The sequence below is a fragment of the Bolinopsis microptera genome, chromosome 12, assembly GCF_026151205.1.
Source record: "Bolinopsis microptera isolate Bmic1 chromosome 12, MBARI_Bmic_1.0, whole genome shotgun sequence".
NCBI classification, from domain to species: domain Eukaryota; kingdom Metazoa; phylum Ctenophora; class Tentaculata; order Lobata; family Bolinopsidae; genus Bolinopsis; species Bolinopsis microptera.
In genome coordinates, this window is record NC_087083.1 from 8,052,961 (window position 1) to 8,073,170 (window position 20,210).

Genomic DNA, 20,210 nt, shown 5'->3' on the forward strand with positions numbered 1-20,210 from the left:
TCATGTATTTATATATTATGATACAAGAGAAACACCACGTTAGGGCGCGAGGAGGATTAAGACTCATCAGAGTGAGAAAACTGGCAATAAATCAAAAAAGTTGTTTATTCAAAGACTAAACAAGGACTGCAAAAGCTAATGTTAATATTTTACTTAAAACTGACAAATTAAAAGGGAGGGTAAAACACGCTATCGATCACAGAGGGCATGTTGAACAAGGCAAGGTATAAATTGCTGTAAAGGGGACAGGTAGGCTCCCCTTAATGGACGTTTATATGTGGAATGTGGATGCAGTACGTGTCACCTGTTATGTGCACAGTTACATATTTACATCACATTCAACGTGTCATGCTGAATTCCTTTGTTATCCACACATGATGTAGGAAAACCGGCAATGATACAAAAAGGTACACGTACTACTACTCTAGGTGCAATTTCTAGAGTCGCGCACTCAAACTTTCTAATAAAGTTATACTGAAGATCATGCTTCCACTTCAGCGGGGGGGGGGGCCACTGCTTCAGTTGCAACACACTTTGAAATCGGATTTAAATTTGTCGTGACATTGCATCTAGAAGAAATAAACAAACTTGGCTTATCTGGTGGATTCGTGTAGTTTTATTGAGTCTCATGATTTGAAGTATTTTAATACTTTAAACACTATAACTATATAACAAATAATTTGAGAATATGAGTATATATGACGTAGGAATGTCGATACGTTATTCAGCTACTTATTTCTATTAGAATCTGTCTTCACTGAGTCTATTCAGAAATAATCAGAAATTTGAATGAAAGAACTATCAAACTTGGCTTACTCAGCTGAGAATTAATGACATGGTAGGTGAGCTTTTTAACTTTATCTGCTTCCCAAATTACCGCGTAAGCAGATAGTAATAGTTCCGGGTAACGTTCTAACGTTCTACTGACGTTTAAAGGAATTACCCGCGGTAAATCGTGGTTTTACTCTATAAATATAATTTACTGCATGGCTGCATACTAATTACTTGTATCACGTGGTGACCCCCACGGTCGCTTCACTATAGTCTTCGACGATACAGGGCCAGGGGAGCCGCGCACTTCGTGCGCGGCGGGTCATACAACGTATGACAACTAATTACTAAGTTAGTATGAGCGCTGGCTAAAAAGTAGAAAATGAGATGTGAGAGCTGATCGAGGAAACAACGACCAGTATACCTTTTTATTTTGATCATCATATTCATTAAATGGAGTTAATTTGTTTATTTTGTTTAACTTTAAGCGCTGCTGAAATATTTTTAATTGTGTTGGATACTCATAACTCCATAATCTCGTTGAACTTTACCTGGGGACCCCATGGGCTATTATGTTTATAAACATAAAGATTCGGCGGAATGACCTAGGCTGAGCGCCGCCCAGTAAGTTGAACTATATTTTTATTTTGTAGTAGAATCTCGTAATTTCGTGTTATACAACCTCCGCAGAGTCATTTAAACTTTAAAAGAATAAAGATTTCACTTCACATGTGCACCATTATATTCTAAATACTTTAATATATTAATTCTCCACGCCCATGATAATTACCATTGCATTTACCACCCAAATATATTTCCCCTACGCACACTTGAAGTTGAACTACTGACCCCAAATAAACATTGTTTAACACACCTCGCTCATCACCAGATTTGTAACAAAAATCCGTTCTCTGAGCTACTCAACCAAATATTTCCAGCTGGAATCGTGTAACCAATCACGGACCTTTCTTACAATCACGTGATCATGCATTTCAGCTAATCAGGGTAGAAGTTGACGGTCATGTGATGGCTGTTAGCACTTAATGTGTAGCAGCGACTGAGTCATGACTAAGGATAGAAGGAGCATTCCGGATACGGTGAGTTTTGTTTCATTTGTAAAACGCTTTACTTGTGAAACTTGACGGGTCCTAAAGATAAAACTGTTTTTTTAAACGATTTTTACTCCGATTGTCCGACACCGTCTGATCGATCAGGTAATTATTTTAAATTTGTTAATTTTGATTTGATAGTTGATACGCTCACGTATATTATTGAGTTACTAGTGTAACCCGTGCCTACGGCCGGGACTTCACTATCGCAGTGGAAATGCAAGAGTATAAACCCGCCTATTATATTTGAAAACACGCATAACATTGTCGTATGAAAGTATGAACTCTCTCTACAGTCCAAACAGACCGCAATGAGTGCAATCTTGTGGCTAATCTAATTATGATTCATGTTCCAACGCTACATAATATGCAGTAATGAGAGAGAGAGCGAGGAGGGAGAGAAAGCGAGGAGGGAGAGAAAGAGAGCCATTTTATGTCACATTTGTGGTACAAAACCATCAATTAAACTACTTACCACCAATTTGAAAAACCTCATTCATTTGGCTTCTTCAGAGTTTTTTCGAAACTATACCGAAAAAACCAGTCCCGTAACTTTTACCGTTTTCTTGATTAAGCCGCTTGGAAATTACACGCGCACAGACAGACACACAGACACACCTTCTGAGATTATTGTTTAAGATTGGATACAACTTCAGAGTCAAATCAGCTAATTTTATTATTGAGTGATTTCTATCTTCATCATTGTGGTCGTCGTTTTATAGATACTATCAGCTCCCAGCTAAGCTATTAAGTTAAGTTAAGTTAAGATAAAGCCTCACACCATTATAATGCACTAAGAATTAACGATAGTTCCCACGTGTTTACACACACTTGTTTACACACACTTGCTAAATGTAATTGTGTTTGTTAAAGCAGACAGCTCCCAATTATAATACATACAGCTGCATACAGCGGCTATTCCTGGTGGACACTCCCACCCTACTGTCTGTACAACGCACATGTAACACGTGACACATGGTATTGCATAACACGTGAAACTGTACACGTGATAACGCGTGGGACACGTGGTACTAGCATGTGACTTTAGCAACAACTAGCCCCAGATGATAACGATTTTCTGGATCTAAATTCTTGAGATATTATGATATACTACCTGTGTTTCTTCATGCCACGTACGAAGAAGGCCAGGATACAACATCATCGATAATATAGAATATAATAGCTAATAATTAACAATATTAGCTGACGTGGCCTCACTTCCGGAAAGCAAATTGTGCTGTATCGCTGTCATGACAACACACCACATGGTACCATGGCAACCACTTGGTGCCCAATTAACTGACGGAATCACGTCACGTGCCTGTCACGTGACGGCCACACGACAGGCACGTGCGAATGATAATTTGTGTTAAAGCATATTCAGTGTTTTATCAAGTGCGGTTTGGTGAACTTATTGAGTTGTTGTAAGTAACGTTACGCCACTGTTAGCCTATAAGGGTTGTTTTGTTTTTTGTTTTGCTATAGTTTCGTCATCAATCAGTTGGGCAGGTAAAAAGGTGAGTGAGCTTAATAATAAGGCTCTTTTTACTTGTATAGATCTAGAGAATCTACTGACCGCTCACTCCCCTCACTTTCCACTTCATCTACTATACTATACTATACATCATCTCTAGAGAATCTACTGACCGCTCACTCCCCTCACTTTCCACTTCATCTACTATACTATACTATACATCTTCTCTAGAGAATCTACTGACCGCTCACTCCCCTCACTTCACTTTCCACTTCATCTACTATACTATACTATATACATCATCTCTAGAGAATCTACTGACCGCTCACTCCCCTCACTTTCCACTTCATCTACTATACTATACTATACATCATCTCTAGAGAATCTACTGACCGCTCACTCCCCTCACTTTCCACTTCATCTACTATACTATACTATACATCATCTCTAGAGAATCTACTGACCGCTCACTCCCCTCACTTTCCACTTCATCTACTATACTATACTATACATCTTCTCTAGAGAATCTACTGACCGCTCACTCCCCTCACTTTCCACTTCATCTACTATACTATACTATACATCATCTCTAGAGAATCTACTGACCGCTCACTCCCCTCACTTTCCACTTCATCTACTATACTATACTATACATCATCTCTAGAGAATCTACTGACCGCTCACTCCCCTCACTTCACTTTCCACTTCATCTACTATACTATACTATACATCTTCTCTAGAGAATCTACTGACCGCTCACTCCCCTCACTTTCCACTTCATCTACTATACTATACTATACATCATCTCTAGAGAATCTACTGACCGCTCACTCCCCTCACTTCACTTTCCACTTCATCTACTATACTATACATCATCTCTAGAGAATCTACTGACCGCTCACTCCCCTCACTTTCCACTTCATCTACTATACTATACTATTCATCTTCTCTAGAGAATCTACTGACCGCTCACTCCCCTCACTTCACTTTCCACTTCATCTACTATACTATACTATACATCATCTCCTCATAGATATCTCCAGTAACCTCCATCATGGTTGCAATACCCCATAGGCCAGAGAATATTTATCATCATGCTATCCTTTCGATAGCCATTAGCCACTTTTAGGTCCAGCCTCTCTTTCTTTCTTTTTTTCTTTTATTTTACTGGACTCAGACTGTTTATTTTAACTCAAATAAGTTTTTAAAAATTTTCTAGTAATTGTACTACGTTGTAAAGTGCACTTCGCTTCACCGACCTAGCAATAAGGCCGTTTTATGAGCAGTTTGATTGCCACTTGATTTTTTGAAAGCATTTTCGAAGAAAATTACAGGGTAGATATGCTCAAAATAGACAGTTTTGATCAAAAGTATTGTAGAACAATTTTACTGATACTACATATTTTGATACTAAATGAGAATTCGAAACAAACAAAAAACAATTTCAACAGCAACAACAAAAAATAATTGTTTTAACCCTGGGAGTGGAGCTGTAAGTGTACAAACATGACAAAAATTCAAACACTTCAATACATTAGAAATTACACACTGGAGTAACAATTAGGTCAGTTAATCCCACACTGAATAGCTACAATAACACCTGCTTAGTATTACAATACTACACAGATATTGTAGTTCTACACTGCGTATCTCTCCTTAGAACATAATAAAAGATATCAAATAGCACATGATAGTTAAAGGAATTTGTTTGATCGCTTCTAAAATTGAGAAAATTTCTTTCTATAAGCAGCGGAGACTATAAACGTATAAAGGATGGCAAGTACATCTTCGAGAAATGTCTTTGCTATAATTATAAATGAGTTGCAATCAAGTAAGCATCAGATGATTGCATAACGAGTTTCTACCTTGACTTGAATAGGTAGGCATTTCTATGGAGTATGGAGGTAAAAGATACCCATAAAAAGTTTCGACCAACACTTCTTTATCTATAACCCTGAACAAACTACTTAAAGTGTGAAGGAAGGGCTGTCACTGTGACAATGATGATCACAGTGATCACACATTAAATTATCACACAAGTTATATATACCCTTATTATAGTCAGGTGACTGACAACTGAACCAATTAAACCCAGTTCCCACACAGTTTACAGGGCGTTTATTAGCTTAATTGGGTGCCAAAACAATAACTGAGAAGTCCAATTAATATAAAGGTTCAGTCGTCCGGTATGCTGGTATGGGTATATGTAACTTCTCAAATAACCTTGTTAGGAGTCAGCCTGTCGAAAGTCATGTCAATTTGAACCCTATTAGACTCAATTAGTGACTTGAAATGCTGAGCAGTGAGCGACCGCAAAACTCTTTCATTTGCATTATCTGAATAGTAGTGATTATCTAGAATGAGCATATTATGTTGAATGCTACGAAGATTTAACTGACTACGGAATTCTGCGCGCGTATTTTCGGTTTATTGTTTTACGATTTAATTGAATTATAAAATGGGTACCAAACTTTCTTAAATCCCGAAACACAAACTTGATTTCCCTAAAATAATAATCAAGAAATATATTTTAATAATTTTAATAATGTGGCTTGATGGGCTGACATAACAATCTAGACTTATAGAGACTACTCAAGGTCAAGGGTGCCCATTTTGTAGACACAGCTACATTTTGCTACATCTTGCAACATCTTGCAACTCGAATCAATGCATAGATCAATCTAGTCGTCGTCTTTTGGTAACGTTGCTACAGTTTGATTATTTGTCATATGCCATCATGGATATGTGGAATCTTTTCGAAGAGGTAGGATTTCTTAAATCTTAACTATCTATTTCAATTTTCATAACTTCAACGGAAGAAATCGGCTTTAAGAGTACCTTTCGATTAGGGACCATTCTTTTATTTTGGAAGGATATAACCTCCGCCTAGAAAAAAAAACCTAAAAGACCTAAGATCCGGCTTTAAACGAACGTCTGCACCGTACCAATGAACAGCAAATCAGTTTTATAAGGGCTTCTCGCGTCGGGATGTAAATATATAGCTGATAAAACAAATGGGTTTATTTCGAAAAGGTTTGTGCAAAATATAAACTTTTTCGAAGTTTCTCAACAAGCAGTATTATAGCTATAATAACTCTCATAAATATTTCGCAATGCTAAAACGAATCGAATTTGACCGCGTACACAATATGAATAATAAAGCTTATTGAGTTTCAAGAAAGCTGAAAGAATACGAAATTTCAGGTCGGAGTTTTTGAATGGTATTAAAGACGTATGACTCTGTAAAATATTCCTACCTTTGTTCCTCGGATCCACAGCTCAATAATGAGCTCCTGTATACTTATGACGTGAAACTGGAACGTGACTTTTACATAATTTAACAAAAGAAAGATGTTTATTCTATCTTCTGGCGAACTAATACTACAGAGGTTTAGCCGTCAGCTATCTTTATGATCCAGGTGGCAGGAGTTCTTCGTCAGAAAGATAACCTTATTTCATGAGGTAGTGACTGATGGTATTATATAATATCATATATATATCATTATGATATATAATATTACTGTATACTGAGCAGAATTATTTGGACAGATCAGCTGTAAGTTATATTTTTATAACAACGAACAATAGTACAATAGTAAGACTCGTCAAATGTTTAAACGAAATTATGAAAGATTCGATGGTCAATTCTGGTAAATTTGTTTCTTCGGAAGCCAATATAAACAGTCATGTTATTGCTTACCCGTGACACAGAAAAATCTAAAAATTTGACATTAGAAAGATATACGAACTTCTTGTCAATATGTGACTATTATAAAAAGCTTAGTTGTAGTGAACGTACGGAACGTTCACTAAAAATAGTTTGTGAACGCGTTTGCTAAAAGATTTTAACGTTCGGAACATAAGGAACGTTAATTGCTATTATGAAATTAAAATACCGGACATAGCCCAATTATCCGGCAAAGTACTAGTGTTTCCATTGCCAGGCCTTCAGGGCCTTGAGGTATGTTACAAATACAAATGTTGTTTGATCTTGAGCCCCATTTCTGGATAGAAGTCGACTATTTATGCTCAATTCTCGAGCCGATAATAGTCTTGCTTAGATTTTCAGACAATAGTCTTAAGATCCCTGTTGGTTTCATCGGTGTAATTTATTACAAATATTATCTGTTCACCTTAAAGTTAGCTAATTTTGCTTTCCGCAATAGAACCATAAAAGTGATATGGTTAGTCTTTCCAACAAAAGGTGGCTCGAGCTCCATTCCCCCCTACATTCAGTAGGGTTTTGTGTTCACCCAGCTTATCAGGGATATGATCAGCACACGAATCAGGATGTCTGGAAGGAGTTTCTAGATGTCATGGACACGTGGTGTGACGGCGCAACAAAGAAGAAGATACTTTCGCAGCACACGTTCTACCGAGAGAAAAGAGGCGTATTCTCTACTGACGCTGCCTCAAGTTTTAGCCAAGATTCTGATGATCCAGTCTCTTGGTGGAGCAACTTCGGTTGCGAGGTATCCGAACTACAGAGTTTTGCAATGAAAGCGCTGTCGCAAGCGACATCAGCCTCACCCTGTGAGACGAATTGGAGCTTGTACGACTGGGTGTTAAACAAAAAAGAAACCGCCTCACAGTTGACAAGCAGCGAGACCTTATTTATGTTAACGCAAGTTTGCGTCTTATGAACAATTCACGAATTAAGGAGCAATAATTTCATTACTATTTGCTATACTAGTGACTTATTTTTATTCATTATTGTTTATTTACTGTCTAATTCAGACAACATGGTTTTATCTCATTGTATCCATCTAAAGTTAAAAACTATCGGAAAAATTATCAAAATATTGACTAACGTTCACTAACGTTCACAAACGTTCACTACAAAATGATTGGAACGTACGTTCAGTACGACTAAGTTCAGCGTTCACTACAACTAAGATAAAAAGGCATCTATGCCAGTTGGTAGGTTCTTCTTGGCTTCTTTTATGCTCCTTTTTTATTACCAACTATGAACTATCACGCGACTACGAAGGTATCGCGGCTATATCACTATATAAGTATTTATATACATTTATAAATGTAATCTTTATAATCTGTAAACCACTGCTGACAGTGCTGAACGTAGTGAACCCCTGTTACAGTACCAACCTCTATAGTATAGTATCTAATAGTATGAATCAGTATCATTATATCACTAGTTACTCCTTTATGATATCATTATATCACCAACTGTTTCCTGGTTCAAGCCACAGACGGCCAATGTGCAACCAAGCTTAGCTGTAATAGCAGGCTTTTGGACAGGTAGCTGTAATGTGTATGTTGATGACATAATTCGCGGTTTATTGCGTAAGGTTGTTATCGTATTTAGTAGCACGAAAGCGAAAGATGTGACCTGAATCGTTGCTAAAACTAAAAGCAAAAGCTGGGAGCCGAGCTGTAATATCTGGTTCTGAACTAAGGCTGGAAGTGCATCATGCAGGAGTTAGGCTCTGATTCTAGTCGTTCCAAAACTCGTCCAGTTCTTGAAGGAAAAGAAAAGTCGTGACTTGAAGAGTGAAATGGTAATTTTTGCGTTTACGTCATTATTTAATGACATAATTTATTATTCTCGAAACGATAAGCCTGAGATCACGTTTCATGATATTCACATTCTTAACTCGCACTTCTGAGATAAAAGGAATTATGTAAGCTTTAACTACTTCATAAGTAAGGTTTTGTTAGATTCGAAAGTTTGATGGTTTTGTTTGAATTTTGACGTTTTTTGGCTTTGTTGAGAGTATTTTTTGTAAATATAATATAATATATCATCAAGATAGCGGCTACCTTTTGAGAATCTATTTTCTCGATCTTTACCTGGATTCACATTGGCAGGTATTATACTATATAATAGTACCACGTGTTATTATACTATATAGCACGTGGTAGAAAATTATTCAGGGTGTATATTATTATATATAACTACCCTGAATCATTTTATACCACGTGTTCGCATGAGTAGTTTTAACTTTTATCTCATTTACAAATGTTTGATAGTTGGGGCCGAAGTGAAAGTCTCCACTCAGTGTATAAATCAAAATGTTGTCGACGTTAATCCGGCAACACGCCTTTGACATGTACGAGACGTTACAATAACTTCTTACATAACTCAATAAATGTAATAGATTTGTAGTGTTGTAATTAGTTTAAAACTCAACTATCAAATATGATCGACCCACTCACAAGAGCGAAAAAATATAACTATTTAGAATATTTGGTAGGGTTGCCCGTTCCGTCAGAGCGATTTTGGTGTTTATGTGCAATTGATAAGCTTCTCGCTGAATTCACGGCAATTTATCACGGTGAACTCATACCCAAAAATAATCTCATTCTTACTACCATGGCAACCTACCATGGCGACTCAGTTTGTTGTCATGTTAAGATCTCGTTGTCTTGTTAAGATCTCGCGACGATCTGACGTGTGGTTTCTGTTTGGTTTAAAATTGAATGTTATGCTTGAATGCACAATTAATTTCACCGTATATTCAACTTTAATTCAGCTGTTTGTGACGTGTTGTGACATTGTGAATAGTTGTGACATTGTGAATAGTTGCACACAGTTGTATTGAACTGCAAATTATGCTAGTATCAAACCATTTGCTACATCAAACCTTCAACTGTAGTGAAATATGAATGAGCACTGATTGTTCCAATTATTTCCAACTATTTCTCAATTACACACGCTTTTACAACACTCTTTGTTTCACACTTCCCATCACATTGCCCGCATTATTGTCCAAATGTGACGCTATAGAGAATAGAGATATAGTGGCAATTGCACAGCATGACGTAATCTCAATATCCGTGTGTTCTACCCACTGTCAGTGCTATATAGTGACTCGTTACCCTAGTGACGTCATCTTGCCATCCGTGAGGCGTGGACAATAGTAGGTACATAGGTGTTTCTTTGAGAACTACTTAAAGAGTTAAAGCTTTGTAACGGATCTTCTTGTAACGGATCTTCTTGTTTCTTTATTTTTTGATGCATCGTATATTTCGCGCTAGAAGTGTATGTCATTCGAATAATCAGCGCTTAAATAGTTAATTCTTTGAAGAGGTACTGTTTATGTAGTAATTAGTATAACTTGTTATTAGGTCACAGTACACTAACAGCCATTTCATTACCAACAATTTCACCATTTTAAATGTTCACATATTTCCTGTACAGAATGAGTTTAATTCAAACCAGGAGACTTATTTGCAAATAAAAAATCAGTTTATTATCCAAAAAAATAACTAACATTGTACTAACGCAAGCTACACCCTCCAGAGCACAGTAGCAGAAGGTAGTGTAGAACAGCAGTTAGAGGACAGCATGAATCCTCACCCCTACTACCCCAGTAACCCCCTGACCAACAGGTACATATTAATTTCTCTTTCTCTTTTTCTTTCTCTTTCGCTTTCTCTTTCTCTTTCTCTTTCTCTTTATCTATCCTCACCCCTACTACCCCAGTAACCCCCTGACCAACAGGTACATTGAGCGTGAGCTTGATAAACTGCGTTTGTGTGTCTGTCTCAGTCTATATTAATGTCTTTGTTCCGGTCTTTCTGTTTATCTTTTTGTTTCCAATTATGTTTCTCTTTCTGTCTCTGTTAATATTTCTCTTTCTGTTTCAACCCCTATACCCTTACCATCAGGTATACCCAGCTTGCTCTACTTCTCGTCTCTCAGTCTCAAGGACAAGTGAGTATTTTTTCAGGCATTTCTTTTGTTTTTAACCACCTTTACCACTAGGCAGTACCAACAACTTAAGCATTTATTTTCATATTGGCTAATGATATTTTACTCCTGCTCTAACCTTTTGAGTTTGACTGCCCCATGAATAGCTCTCTAACAGCCGGTTATAAGCCGACTATAAGCCAGTCAGCATTGTATCTATTTGCCGTAGATTTATTATTAATCTCTGATAATTTCTACAGAATCTATCAAGAGAGGAGGAGGAGAAGAGGAGAGTGCGAAGAGAAAGAAATAAAGTAGCTGCAACAAAGTGCAGGGAGAAAAGGAAGGCGCACAGTGTCTATGTTAGACACGAGTATGGATCTGTAAGTAGTTTCTCTTTCTCTTTCTCTTTCTCTTTCTCTTTCTCTTTCTCTTTCTCTTTCTCTTTCTCTTTCTCTTTCTCTTTCTCTTTCTCTTTCTCTTTCTCTTTCTCTTTCTCTTTCTCTTTCTCTTTCTCTTTCTCTTTCTCTTTCTCTTTCTCTTTCTCTTTCTCTTTCTCTTTCTCTTTCTCTTTCTCTTTCTCTTTCTCTTTCTCTTTCTCTTTCTCTTTCTCTTTCTCTTTCTCTTTCTCTTTCTATTTCTCTTTCTCTTTCTCTTTCTCTTTCTCTTTCTCTTTCTCTTTCTCTTTCTCTCTTTCTACTCCAACTTTACAGGTGACAGACACTACAAGGAGTTTAGAAGACCAGATCTCAGCTCTAAAAAGAGAACGAGATGAGTTAGTCAGGATACTGGGTACCCACGAGTGTAGCAACCCCAGATTGGAACAGACGGCTCATGGGAGCCAGATGTGTCAACAGCAACAGCAACAGCAGCAGCAGCAACAGCAGCAACAACAGCAGTCCCTTCAATATAACCATGCGTAAGTTTTTACCATTGATAATTTTGTTACCTGCAACTCAATTTGGTGGAAAGGTCTATGATTTAGATTCAAACACTATTTGAAATTATGTGGAAGGACTAAGCAATACGTCGTACGCATGTGATTTTCCGTAAAGTTTTGGCTCAAAAGCGAACAAAATATAGAGTTTATCTAACATTTCAAAATTTTTCAGACAAGCTCAGATGATGGGACCTTCGTTGACTGAAATGTTCATCAAATCAGAACCTAGCCACCACTATAACTAGCAAGACATTAACTATACTAGTTGGTTATACTTGCATGATACAGTATTAAACTTCTAGGAGCAGCAAATGTTACTGTCCGATGATATACATTATACATTAAGCTATACATTATACATTAAGATATAAACTTCCAGATGGACCCTTGATATACAAACTATGAACTGTTTTTTTTGAAACACTTGATTTTTTCAGCTTGAACCACATCATGAGGGGGTAAGCTACATAACTTTAGTAGTATCTTTATATCATTGAGACCATCTGAACAAAACTTCGTGAGGTATGTTACCATGATAAGGTGAGGTATGTTACCATAACGTGAGGTATGTGAGGTATGTGAGGTATGTCACCATGACAACCATTTTCACAAACTGCTACATCCCACAGCTCCACGCAAAAAAGTTTGTCCTGAAAATTTCGAATTTTGTTTCGAATTTCGAAAGATTCTTTAACAAATTGGGTTTTTTTCCAACAAAATTACTTTTTTTCAGCGAAAATCTTTTTTACCACATGCCTAAAAAACATAACAAATAACAAAATTAAAATCCTTATTAATATTTGAATAATTGTAAATTGGTGCTAGCTATCTCTACACGGGTTTCAATCGATTTAATCGGTCAGGTCAGGTAGTAATTTGCTTACAATCTTAATATGGTTGGTATTAAATACCTTTTGAATACAATGAACTACTAAAATGAAACGATTGTTGTTTAGTATTTGATATATTTATTTGAATAATGTTAATGTCAGTTCAGCTTAATTTGAGTTATAAATATTAGTGGCTTGAATTTACAGTTGGACACTGCATAAATTGCAGACCTTTTTGAGTTATGTTCTACAAAAGCATTCTGTTAAACAAATTATACTGATTTATTTTAAACTTCTGTGTTTTACAATTTAAACGATAGAGCGGAGAGCCTGAGCATTGCAGGATAAAAAGCATTAAATTTTATGATTAGCCTAAGGCTAAAATCTCGTTTCTCTTAAAACAGCATTAACCTAAAATAAACAGAATTAAAAATATAGTAAGTTTTCATCAACAAATAAACTGAATAATTTTCTTTGAGATTTTGATCATTGTTATAGGAGATACCAGAATATAATAATAAATTCCTAATATTCAATTTCAATAGAAACAGAACTAGTATAGGTGTAAAATTCATAATATTATGTTATTTTTTGTGTTATTTCATTTTCAGTTTGATTGAAATTTCTGGTGTATGTAAATTATTTTAATTCTGTTGTGCCTGAACCTTGAACAAAGTGTTTTATTGTTGTTTGCGAATAACCATCAATAGCTTCACAAGGCTTATAAACAAGTAAACATTGTCACTATAGCTCTATAGTTGAAGTCTATAGTGAAGTAAAATCGACAGCACGACTGTCGAGCTTTAGGCGAGCAAAGATTTAATAACATTTATTTAAAATTTCAACCAGCTTATTGGGCAAAGAAGCATTTTTTCCATTCACACCTTTTTTTGTAAAAAAGTAACAGTGATAGGTTACGAATAAATGTTTTTGCAGAAAAACGTGGAATTAATTGGAGAATGAGGAAGGTGGATTTAAATATGTCGTCAGTCCTTTATACTTCTGTCCGTTACCATTTAGTTTTCTTTTGCTTACAATTTCTTGAACAGATTGCAGACACAAATTAAATTCTACGGCAATTGAATTGAATTTCAAGTGTTCCCAGCCCGTATTTAATGCATAATTTATCAATATTTGATATTATTATTATGAAGTGAGCTGATTAGGGCTTATACTTAAAGTCATAGTGAATGGAAATCTAGCGTCCGCCAAAACGAAACAACGGGCGCAATTCTTGTTCATTGTTACCCTTCAATGTGCAACTTTAAAATGAAATACATTTGAAAGTTGCACACTTAAACGGCACAGCCTTTGCAAGAGTTGTAGTGCGATTAAGTGACACTTTTATCTTTTATATTCAGTTTCACAAGTGCCAACATGACACTACGCTAAAAAATCTACCCTACGCTCAAAATGATGTGATATTCATTAAGCAGTGATTGAAGGAATTGCGATAAAGTGTAACGGAGTATTGGTGGTAGAAATGAATTTTGCTGAAGCTCTTGAAGCAGAATGTTCATCCTCGGAGTGGCTGACTAGTAACACTAGTAACAGTATGATAACTAGTGACTAGTGGCTGACTAGTAACACTAGTAACAGTATGATAACTAGTGACTAGTGGCTGACTAGTAACACTAGTAACAGTATGATAACTAGTGACTAGTGGCTGACTAGTAACACTAGTAACAGTATGATAACTAGTGACTAGTGGCTGACTAGTAACACTAGTAACAGTATGATAACTAGTGACTAGTGGCTGACTAGTAACACTAGTAACAGTATGATAACTAGTGACTAGTGGCTGACTAGTAACACTAGTAACAGTATGATAACTAGTGACTAGTGGCTGACTAGTAACACTAGTAACAGTATGATAACTAGTGACTAGTGGCTGACTAGTAACACTAGTAACAGTATGATAACTAGTGACTAGTGGCTGACTAGTAACACTAGTAACAGTATGATAACTAGTGACTAGTGGCTGACTAGTAACACTAGTAACAGTATGATAACTAGTGACTAGTGGCTGACTAGTAACACTAGTAACAGTATGATAACTAGTGACTAGTGGCTTTTTAAATGGCCGAACTATCGGTATTACAGTGACAGACTTCTCCAAATTTTAAAAATTTTCGAAAAAGAAAAATATTTTTTTTTCTCGAGGAGGGAATATTTTTTTAAATTTTTGAAGGTGTACAATCTTATTCTTTTTGTCTATTTAAAAATAATATAAAATAAAATCGATGTTCGGAGCAAAAACGGTTTTGGTGTATCTCCCCTTAAGTGACACTTTTATCTTTTACATTCAGTTTCACAAGTGTAACAGTATGATAACTAGTGACTAGTGGCTGACTAGTAACACTAGTAACAGTATGATAACTAGTGACTAGTGGCTGACTAGTAACACTAGTAACAGTATGATAACTAGTGACTAGTGGCTGACTAGTAACACTAGTAACAGTATGATAACTAGTGACTAGTGGCTGACTAGTAACACTAGTAACAGTATGATAACTAGTGAGTAGTGGCTGACTAGTAACACTAGTAACAGTATGATAACTAGTGACTAGTGGCTTTTTAAATGGCCGAACTATCGGTATTACAGTGACAGACTTCTCCAAATTTTAAAAATTTTCGAAAAAGAAAAATATTTTTTTTTCTCGAGGAGGGAATATTTTTTTAAATTTTTGAAGGTGTACAATCTTATTCTTTTTGTCTATTTAAAAATAATATAAAATAAAATCGATGTTCGGAGCAAAAACGGTTTTGGTGTATCTCCCCTTAAGTGACACTTTTATCTTTTACATTCAGTTTCACAAGTGTAACAGTATGATAACTAGTGACTAGTGGCTGACTAGTAACACTAGTAACAGTATGATAACTAGTGACTAGTGGCTGACTAGTAACACTAGTAACAGTATGATAACTAGTGACTAGTGGCTGACTAGTAACACTAGTAACAGTATGATAACTAGTGACTAGTGGCTGACTAGTATAACAGTAAGGTTCATCAAGTTTAATCCTGAATGGGGTACATCAGTGGGTATTAGAGGTGGGAATTAATGTGTTAATACTATCATTATATCGGACCTGTCGTGATATCATGAATAGCTTAGGTTCCACCAGGATCTGGATAGCTTAGGTTCCACCAGGATCTGGAAGTCCTCAGGATCTGGTAGTCCTCGGGATGTGATCTAAGTAATTTTAGAATTTTAGATTATTATATCTTTGTATTTTTCTATATTTGTATAATAAATATATTTATGCAGTGGATGGTTGAGGGGGTTTTAAGCACAGGTCACTCTCAAATCCAAAAATAAGCAGTGGCTTTCAGCACTTGAAACCTCCTCAAGCCGCCACTGATTTATTTATTATTGATTGTTTGATTGTGACATACAAATAAATAATTGTTTTATTAAATAATAATTGCTTTATTAAATAATAATTGTTTTATTAGAATACCACTAGAATAAATACAATAACCACGACCGATGATGCAACTTAGATTCCAACCGACACAATCATTTCGACAAGTTTTGAATTCTAATTGCAATTTGCATACACATAGACAATAAATTACATAATGTCCTAAAGATTTCACCAAACATTTATGCACAGCTCTATAACCATGAAATATTCGAAGAATTCACGATAGGAATTTATACTACCTCATGAGCTAATAAGCTAATAGAAATTAAATGTCATAACTGCATTGCTCCACGTGACCAGAATACAGTTCTCTGATTAGTCAATTTATATCACGTGACCAGAATACAGCTTTCTGATTGGTTAGTCGTGTCATAACTGCATTGCTCCACAAACATCATGCGTTCCAGACCCCAAAGCAAATCTGTATCAAAAGTAGGGCTGTAATTACTAGTGATACAGTGAATAATCTCGGTAATACGTAGTCTGACGCAACCCTAATCACATCGCAGTCGGGAGCTCATGTAGCGAATTGCTATTAGTTAACTATGACAGTAATAACCAGAGAGGTGTCGGTTTAACAGTCTGTTGCAAGAGTATATCCCAATTCTATTATAGTGGGGACATAGACCGTCTAATAGAGCTCTTCCTCCCGCGGGAAGTGCGTGTCACGTGATTGGTTCGTGTCACGTGATGTGTTAAGTTGGTGACTTCATGCAGTGACGTCACGTGTTAGTGACGTCATTAGATACACGTGCTGTGACTTGAGGAAGTGATGAAATGGGTTACAGCTGTCTGCTTTTACATTATAGCTGGAGGTGAATCTGATTACCAAAAAAAACGCAGTCAACGAAAGGCCCTGATAACTTTATTAATGTCATTTTTAATTTATTACTGATGCACTCGTTGTGTTGTATAAATCCCCCTCCTCCCCCCTCCTCCCCCTCCTCCCCCTCCTCCTCATCATCCTCCTCATCATCCTCCTCATCATCCTCCTCATCATCCTCCTCCTCCTCCTCCTCCTCCTCCTCCTCCTCCTCCTCCTCCTCCTCCTCCTCCTCCTCCTCCTCCTCCTCCTCCTCCTCCTCCTCCTCCTCCTCCTCCTCCTCCTCCTCCTCCTCCTCCTCCTCCTCCTCCTCCTCCTCCTCCTCCTCCTCCTCCTCCTCCTCCTCCTCCTCCTCCTCCTCCTCCTCCTCCTCCTCCTCCTCCTCCTCCTCCTCCTCCTCCTCCTCCTCCTCCTCCTCCTCCTCCTCCTCCTCCTCCTCCTCCTCCTCCTCCTCCTCCTCCTCCTCCTCCTCCTCCTCCTCCTCCTCCTCCTCCTCCTCCTCCTCCTCCTCCTCCTCCTCCTCCTCCTCCTCCTCCTCCTCCTCCTCCTCCTCCTCCTCCTCCTCCTCCTCCTCCTCCTCCTCCTCCTCCTCCTCCTCCTCCTCCTCCTCCTCCTCCTCCTCCTCCTCCTCCTCCTCCTCCTCCTCCTCCTCCTCCCTCCTCCTCCTCCTCCTCCTCCTCCTCCTCCTCCTCCTCCTCCTCCTCCTCCTCCTCCTCCTCCTCCTCCTCCTCCTCCTCCTCCTCCTCCTCCTCCTCTTCCTCCTCCTGCAGACTATACCCAGCTGAAGGCAATAAATAGAGCATCTCAATGTCAGAGGCTGCTGACTAGACTGGTTACAAATTAACAATTTCCCCTGTTACAATGCAGACTACTTTCCCCAGGATTCACAGGGTAACACGACTTCCTTGGAACCAAGCCAATGATAATGAGATTAGCCTTCAGGGATAGGTCTGACTAGTCGCCCCTATTAGAGTCTGTCATCATGACAGTTTTCATCCCGACTTGTTTCGTCTACGCGGGTACATCTCTTTATTATATCTTGGGATCCCCTTTTTCTTTTTGTCTCTGTTTTCTGATACTGTTAGGCTCGATTGTTTCCGGGGACCAGTAACCACCGCATGTGACATTTCCTGATATTTTTATTCTGATTCGTTTCAATACTCATCTGCAGTCTGTGCCGCATCGAATAGTTGTAGTTTACTTGTAGTTTACTTGTCTACTTGTAGTTTACCCTGCAGGTACCACCCGTACTTACACTCACAATTGTGTTGGATCATTTTCCGATACGAGATTGGGGACGGGTTCTATGACCAAACCAAACTGTAGTTTACTTGTCAACTTTTAGTTTACTTGTTAAATCGATATCGTTCACTTTGGACCTTCTCATTTTCTCCAATCTCCGAATATTCTGCAACTATGACTGCGTGAACGCACAAATCTCATTTTATCCAAGCTTGGATTAAACACTTTCCTTACTTTTTTACTAACGATAATAAAAACCCAACCCAGAGAGACCACTACAGTGTCCAATATCCGGCTTACTCTGACATATCATATTAGGAGAGAAGCAGCTCCGGATCTGACACATACCATATATGTACACATTACCTCCTAGCAGACGCGTTAAAACATTGCTACAAACTCAGCTGAGTGGTATCCAGGATCCGGGGATCCTGGTTAGGAAGGAGGGGTCTCATCTGACCAGGGTAGTTCTCCTCCAGTACCAGCACTTGCCAGGTTCTGAAGGAGGGGTCTCATCTGACCAGGGTAGTTCTCTTCCAGTACCAGCACTTGGCAGGTGTCTGTTTTGTTAACTCCCGGAGAGAGGGGGAGGAGCCGGGAGGAGTGCTGTGTCCGTTTGGCAGGCGTCTGTTTGGTTTGGACAATGAGAGCTCTCCCCTGGGATGCTACCACCAGGGTAGTTCTCCTCTAATACCAGCACTTGGCAGAGCACTTGGCAGGTGTCTGTTTGATTAGAGGGGCAGTACCGGGGTAGGGTACTGTAACTTCTGTTTGGTTAACAGGTAGCTTCTCCGGGAGGGTGAGGGAAGGAGCAGTGAGGGAGATGAGTAGTGCCAGCTCTGCTCTGTGAGTTCTCCTCCTCCTCCTCCTCGTGTGTCCGGTCTGTTCCGTAGTTACCACCAGGACAGTGAGGGAGAGGATCGAGCAGTGCCAGCTCTGCTCTGCTCTGCACTGTTTTCTCCTCCTCCTCCTCCTCCTCCTCCTCCTCCTTCTCCTCATGTGTCCGGTCTGTTTCGTACCACCAGGACGGTGAGGGAGAGGAGCAGTGCCAGCTCTGTGTGCCTGCTCTGTACTGCTCTGTGTGTTCTCCTCCTCCTCCTCCTTCTCCTCATGTGTCTGTTTCGTAGTTTCCCCCGGGACAGTTGGAGGAGGATCGAGCAGTGCCAGGTCTCATTTTCTCCTCTACCTCTACACCTCTACACCTCAACACTGAAAATTCTGCAATTTTGTCCGGTTTGTTTGGTAGTTTCCCCGCTGTCCAGGGTAAATAGGGAGCGTTGTAAAGTAAAAATGACGTTCTGAGGCTGGATGATAACTGCGATTATCACAGCTGTGTCTGTTTCCCTTCCTTTTAAGACACTCAATTGTCTAGACAGTTAATGCACTGACCGCCTCACAATGAGGAGACGTTATAATCCACCTATATAGTTACATTTACTTGATACATTTTATACTGTGATATACACTTGAAACTCAATTTTTGATTTAGTGTAAATGTCGCTATCCGTTGCACCGGCAGTCTGTTCAACTCGAAAGGGTGGAACTACGTTTAATAACTTCTACAGGACTCTAAACTATCAGTTTCGCGTCCATGTTTTATTCAACGAGATAAAAAACACCCTCAATCTATAGAGTTCAAGGAGCTGAAGCAGCATTCATTATCATTACAAAAGTAATTGTTAGCGGTAAGATAGTTGACATACCTACGTCAATAGTGAAAGTATTGTAACGTGACGGCTGTTTCTCTTGGCGTTATTGGCCATACTCTGGAGGGGTTAGTTTGTCAGGCCAAATTATGTTTATACCTCCGGTATTAGTCTGTATTTTTGAACGAAGCTTATAAATATCGTTTGCCGTAGTTTTAGGACACAAATTTTCATTCTTTTAGTCATTCATCAGTTTCAAATCTCTCTGTCCTATTATTTTACCGGCTGCACA

At 38.3% G+C, this 20,210-nt stretch overlaps 1 protein-coding gene across 5 annotated transcripts; it reads left to right on the forward strand.

Annotated features, from left to right (window-relative positions):
* The first annotated feature begins 1,891 nt into the window (after positions 1 to 1,891).
* Positions 1,892 to 13,453, forward strand: LOC134824186 (protein c-Fos-like). Of its 5 annotated transcripts, none has more exons than XM_063835946.1 (6): positions 1,892 to 1,985; positions 10,619 to 10,707; positions 10,987 to 11,032; positions 11,269 to 11,391; positions 11,722 to 11,927; positions 12,121 to 13,453. In XM_063835946.1, exons 2-6 carry the CDS (start codon positions 10,664 to 10,666, stop codon positions 12,191 to 12,193), a joined length of 492 nt encoding a protein of 163 aa, XP_063692016.1. In that variant the 5' UTR covers positions 1,892 to 1,985; positions 10,619 to 10,663; the 3' UTR covers positions 12,194 to 13,453. The 5 variants fall into 5 exon arrangements, with proteins under 5 accessions (XP_063692016.1, XP_063692019.1, XP_063692015.1 ...); XM_063835949.1 differs by lacking the exon at positions 1,892 to 1,985 and adding an exon at positions 3,284 to 3,397; XM_063835945.1 differs by lacking the exon at positions 1,892 to 1,985 and adding an exon at positions 6,073 to 6,118.
* The last annotated feature ends 6,757 nt before the right edge of the window (positions 13,454 to 20,210 follow it).

Coding starts and splice junctions, on each gene's coding strand:
- LOC134824186 (XM_063835945.1), top strand. CDS start 6,092: ATGGATATGTGGAATCTTTTCGAAGAG. Junction 10,708..10,986: donor AGTAACCCCCTGACCAACAG/GTACATATTAAT, acceptor CCTTACCATCAG/GTATACCCAGCTTGCTCTAC. Junction 11,928..12,120: donor TCCCTTCAATATAACCATGC/GTAAGTTTTTAC, acceptor AAAATTTTTCAG/ACAAGCTCAGATGATGGGAC.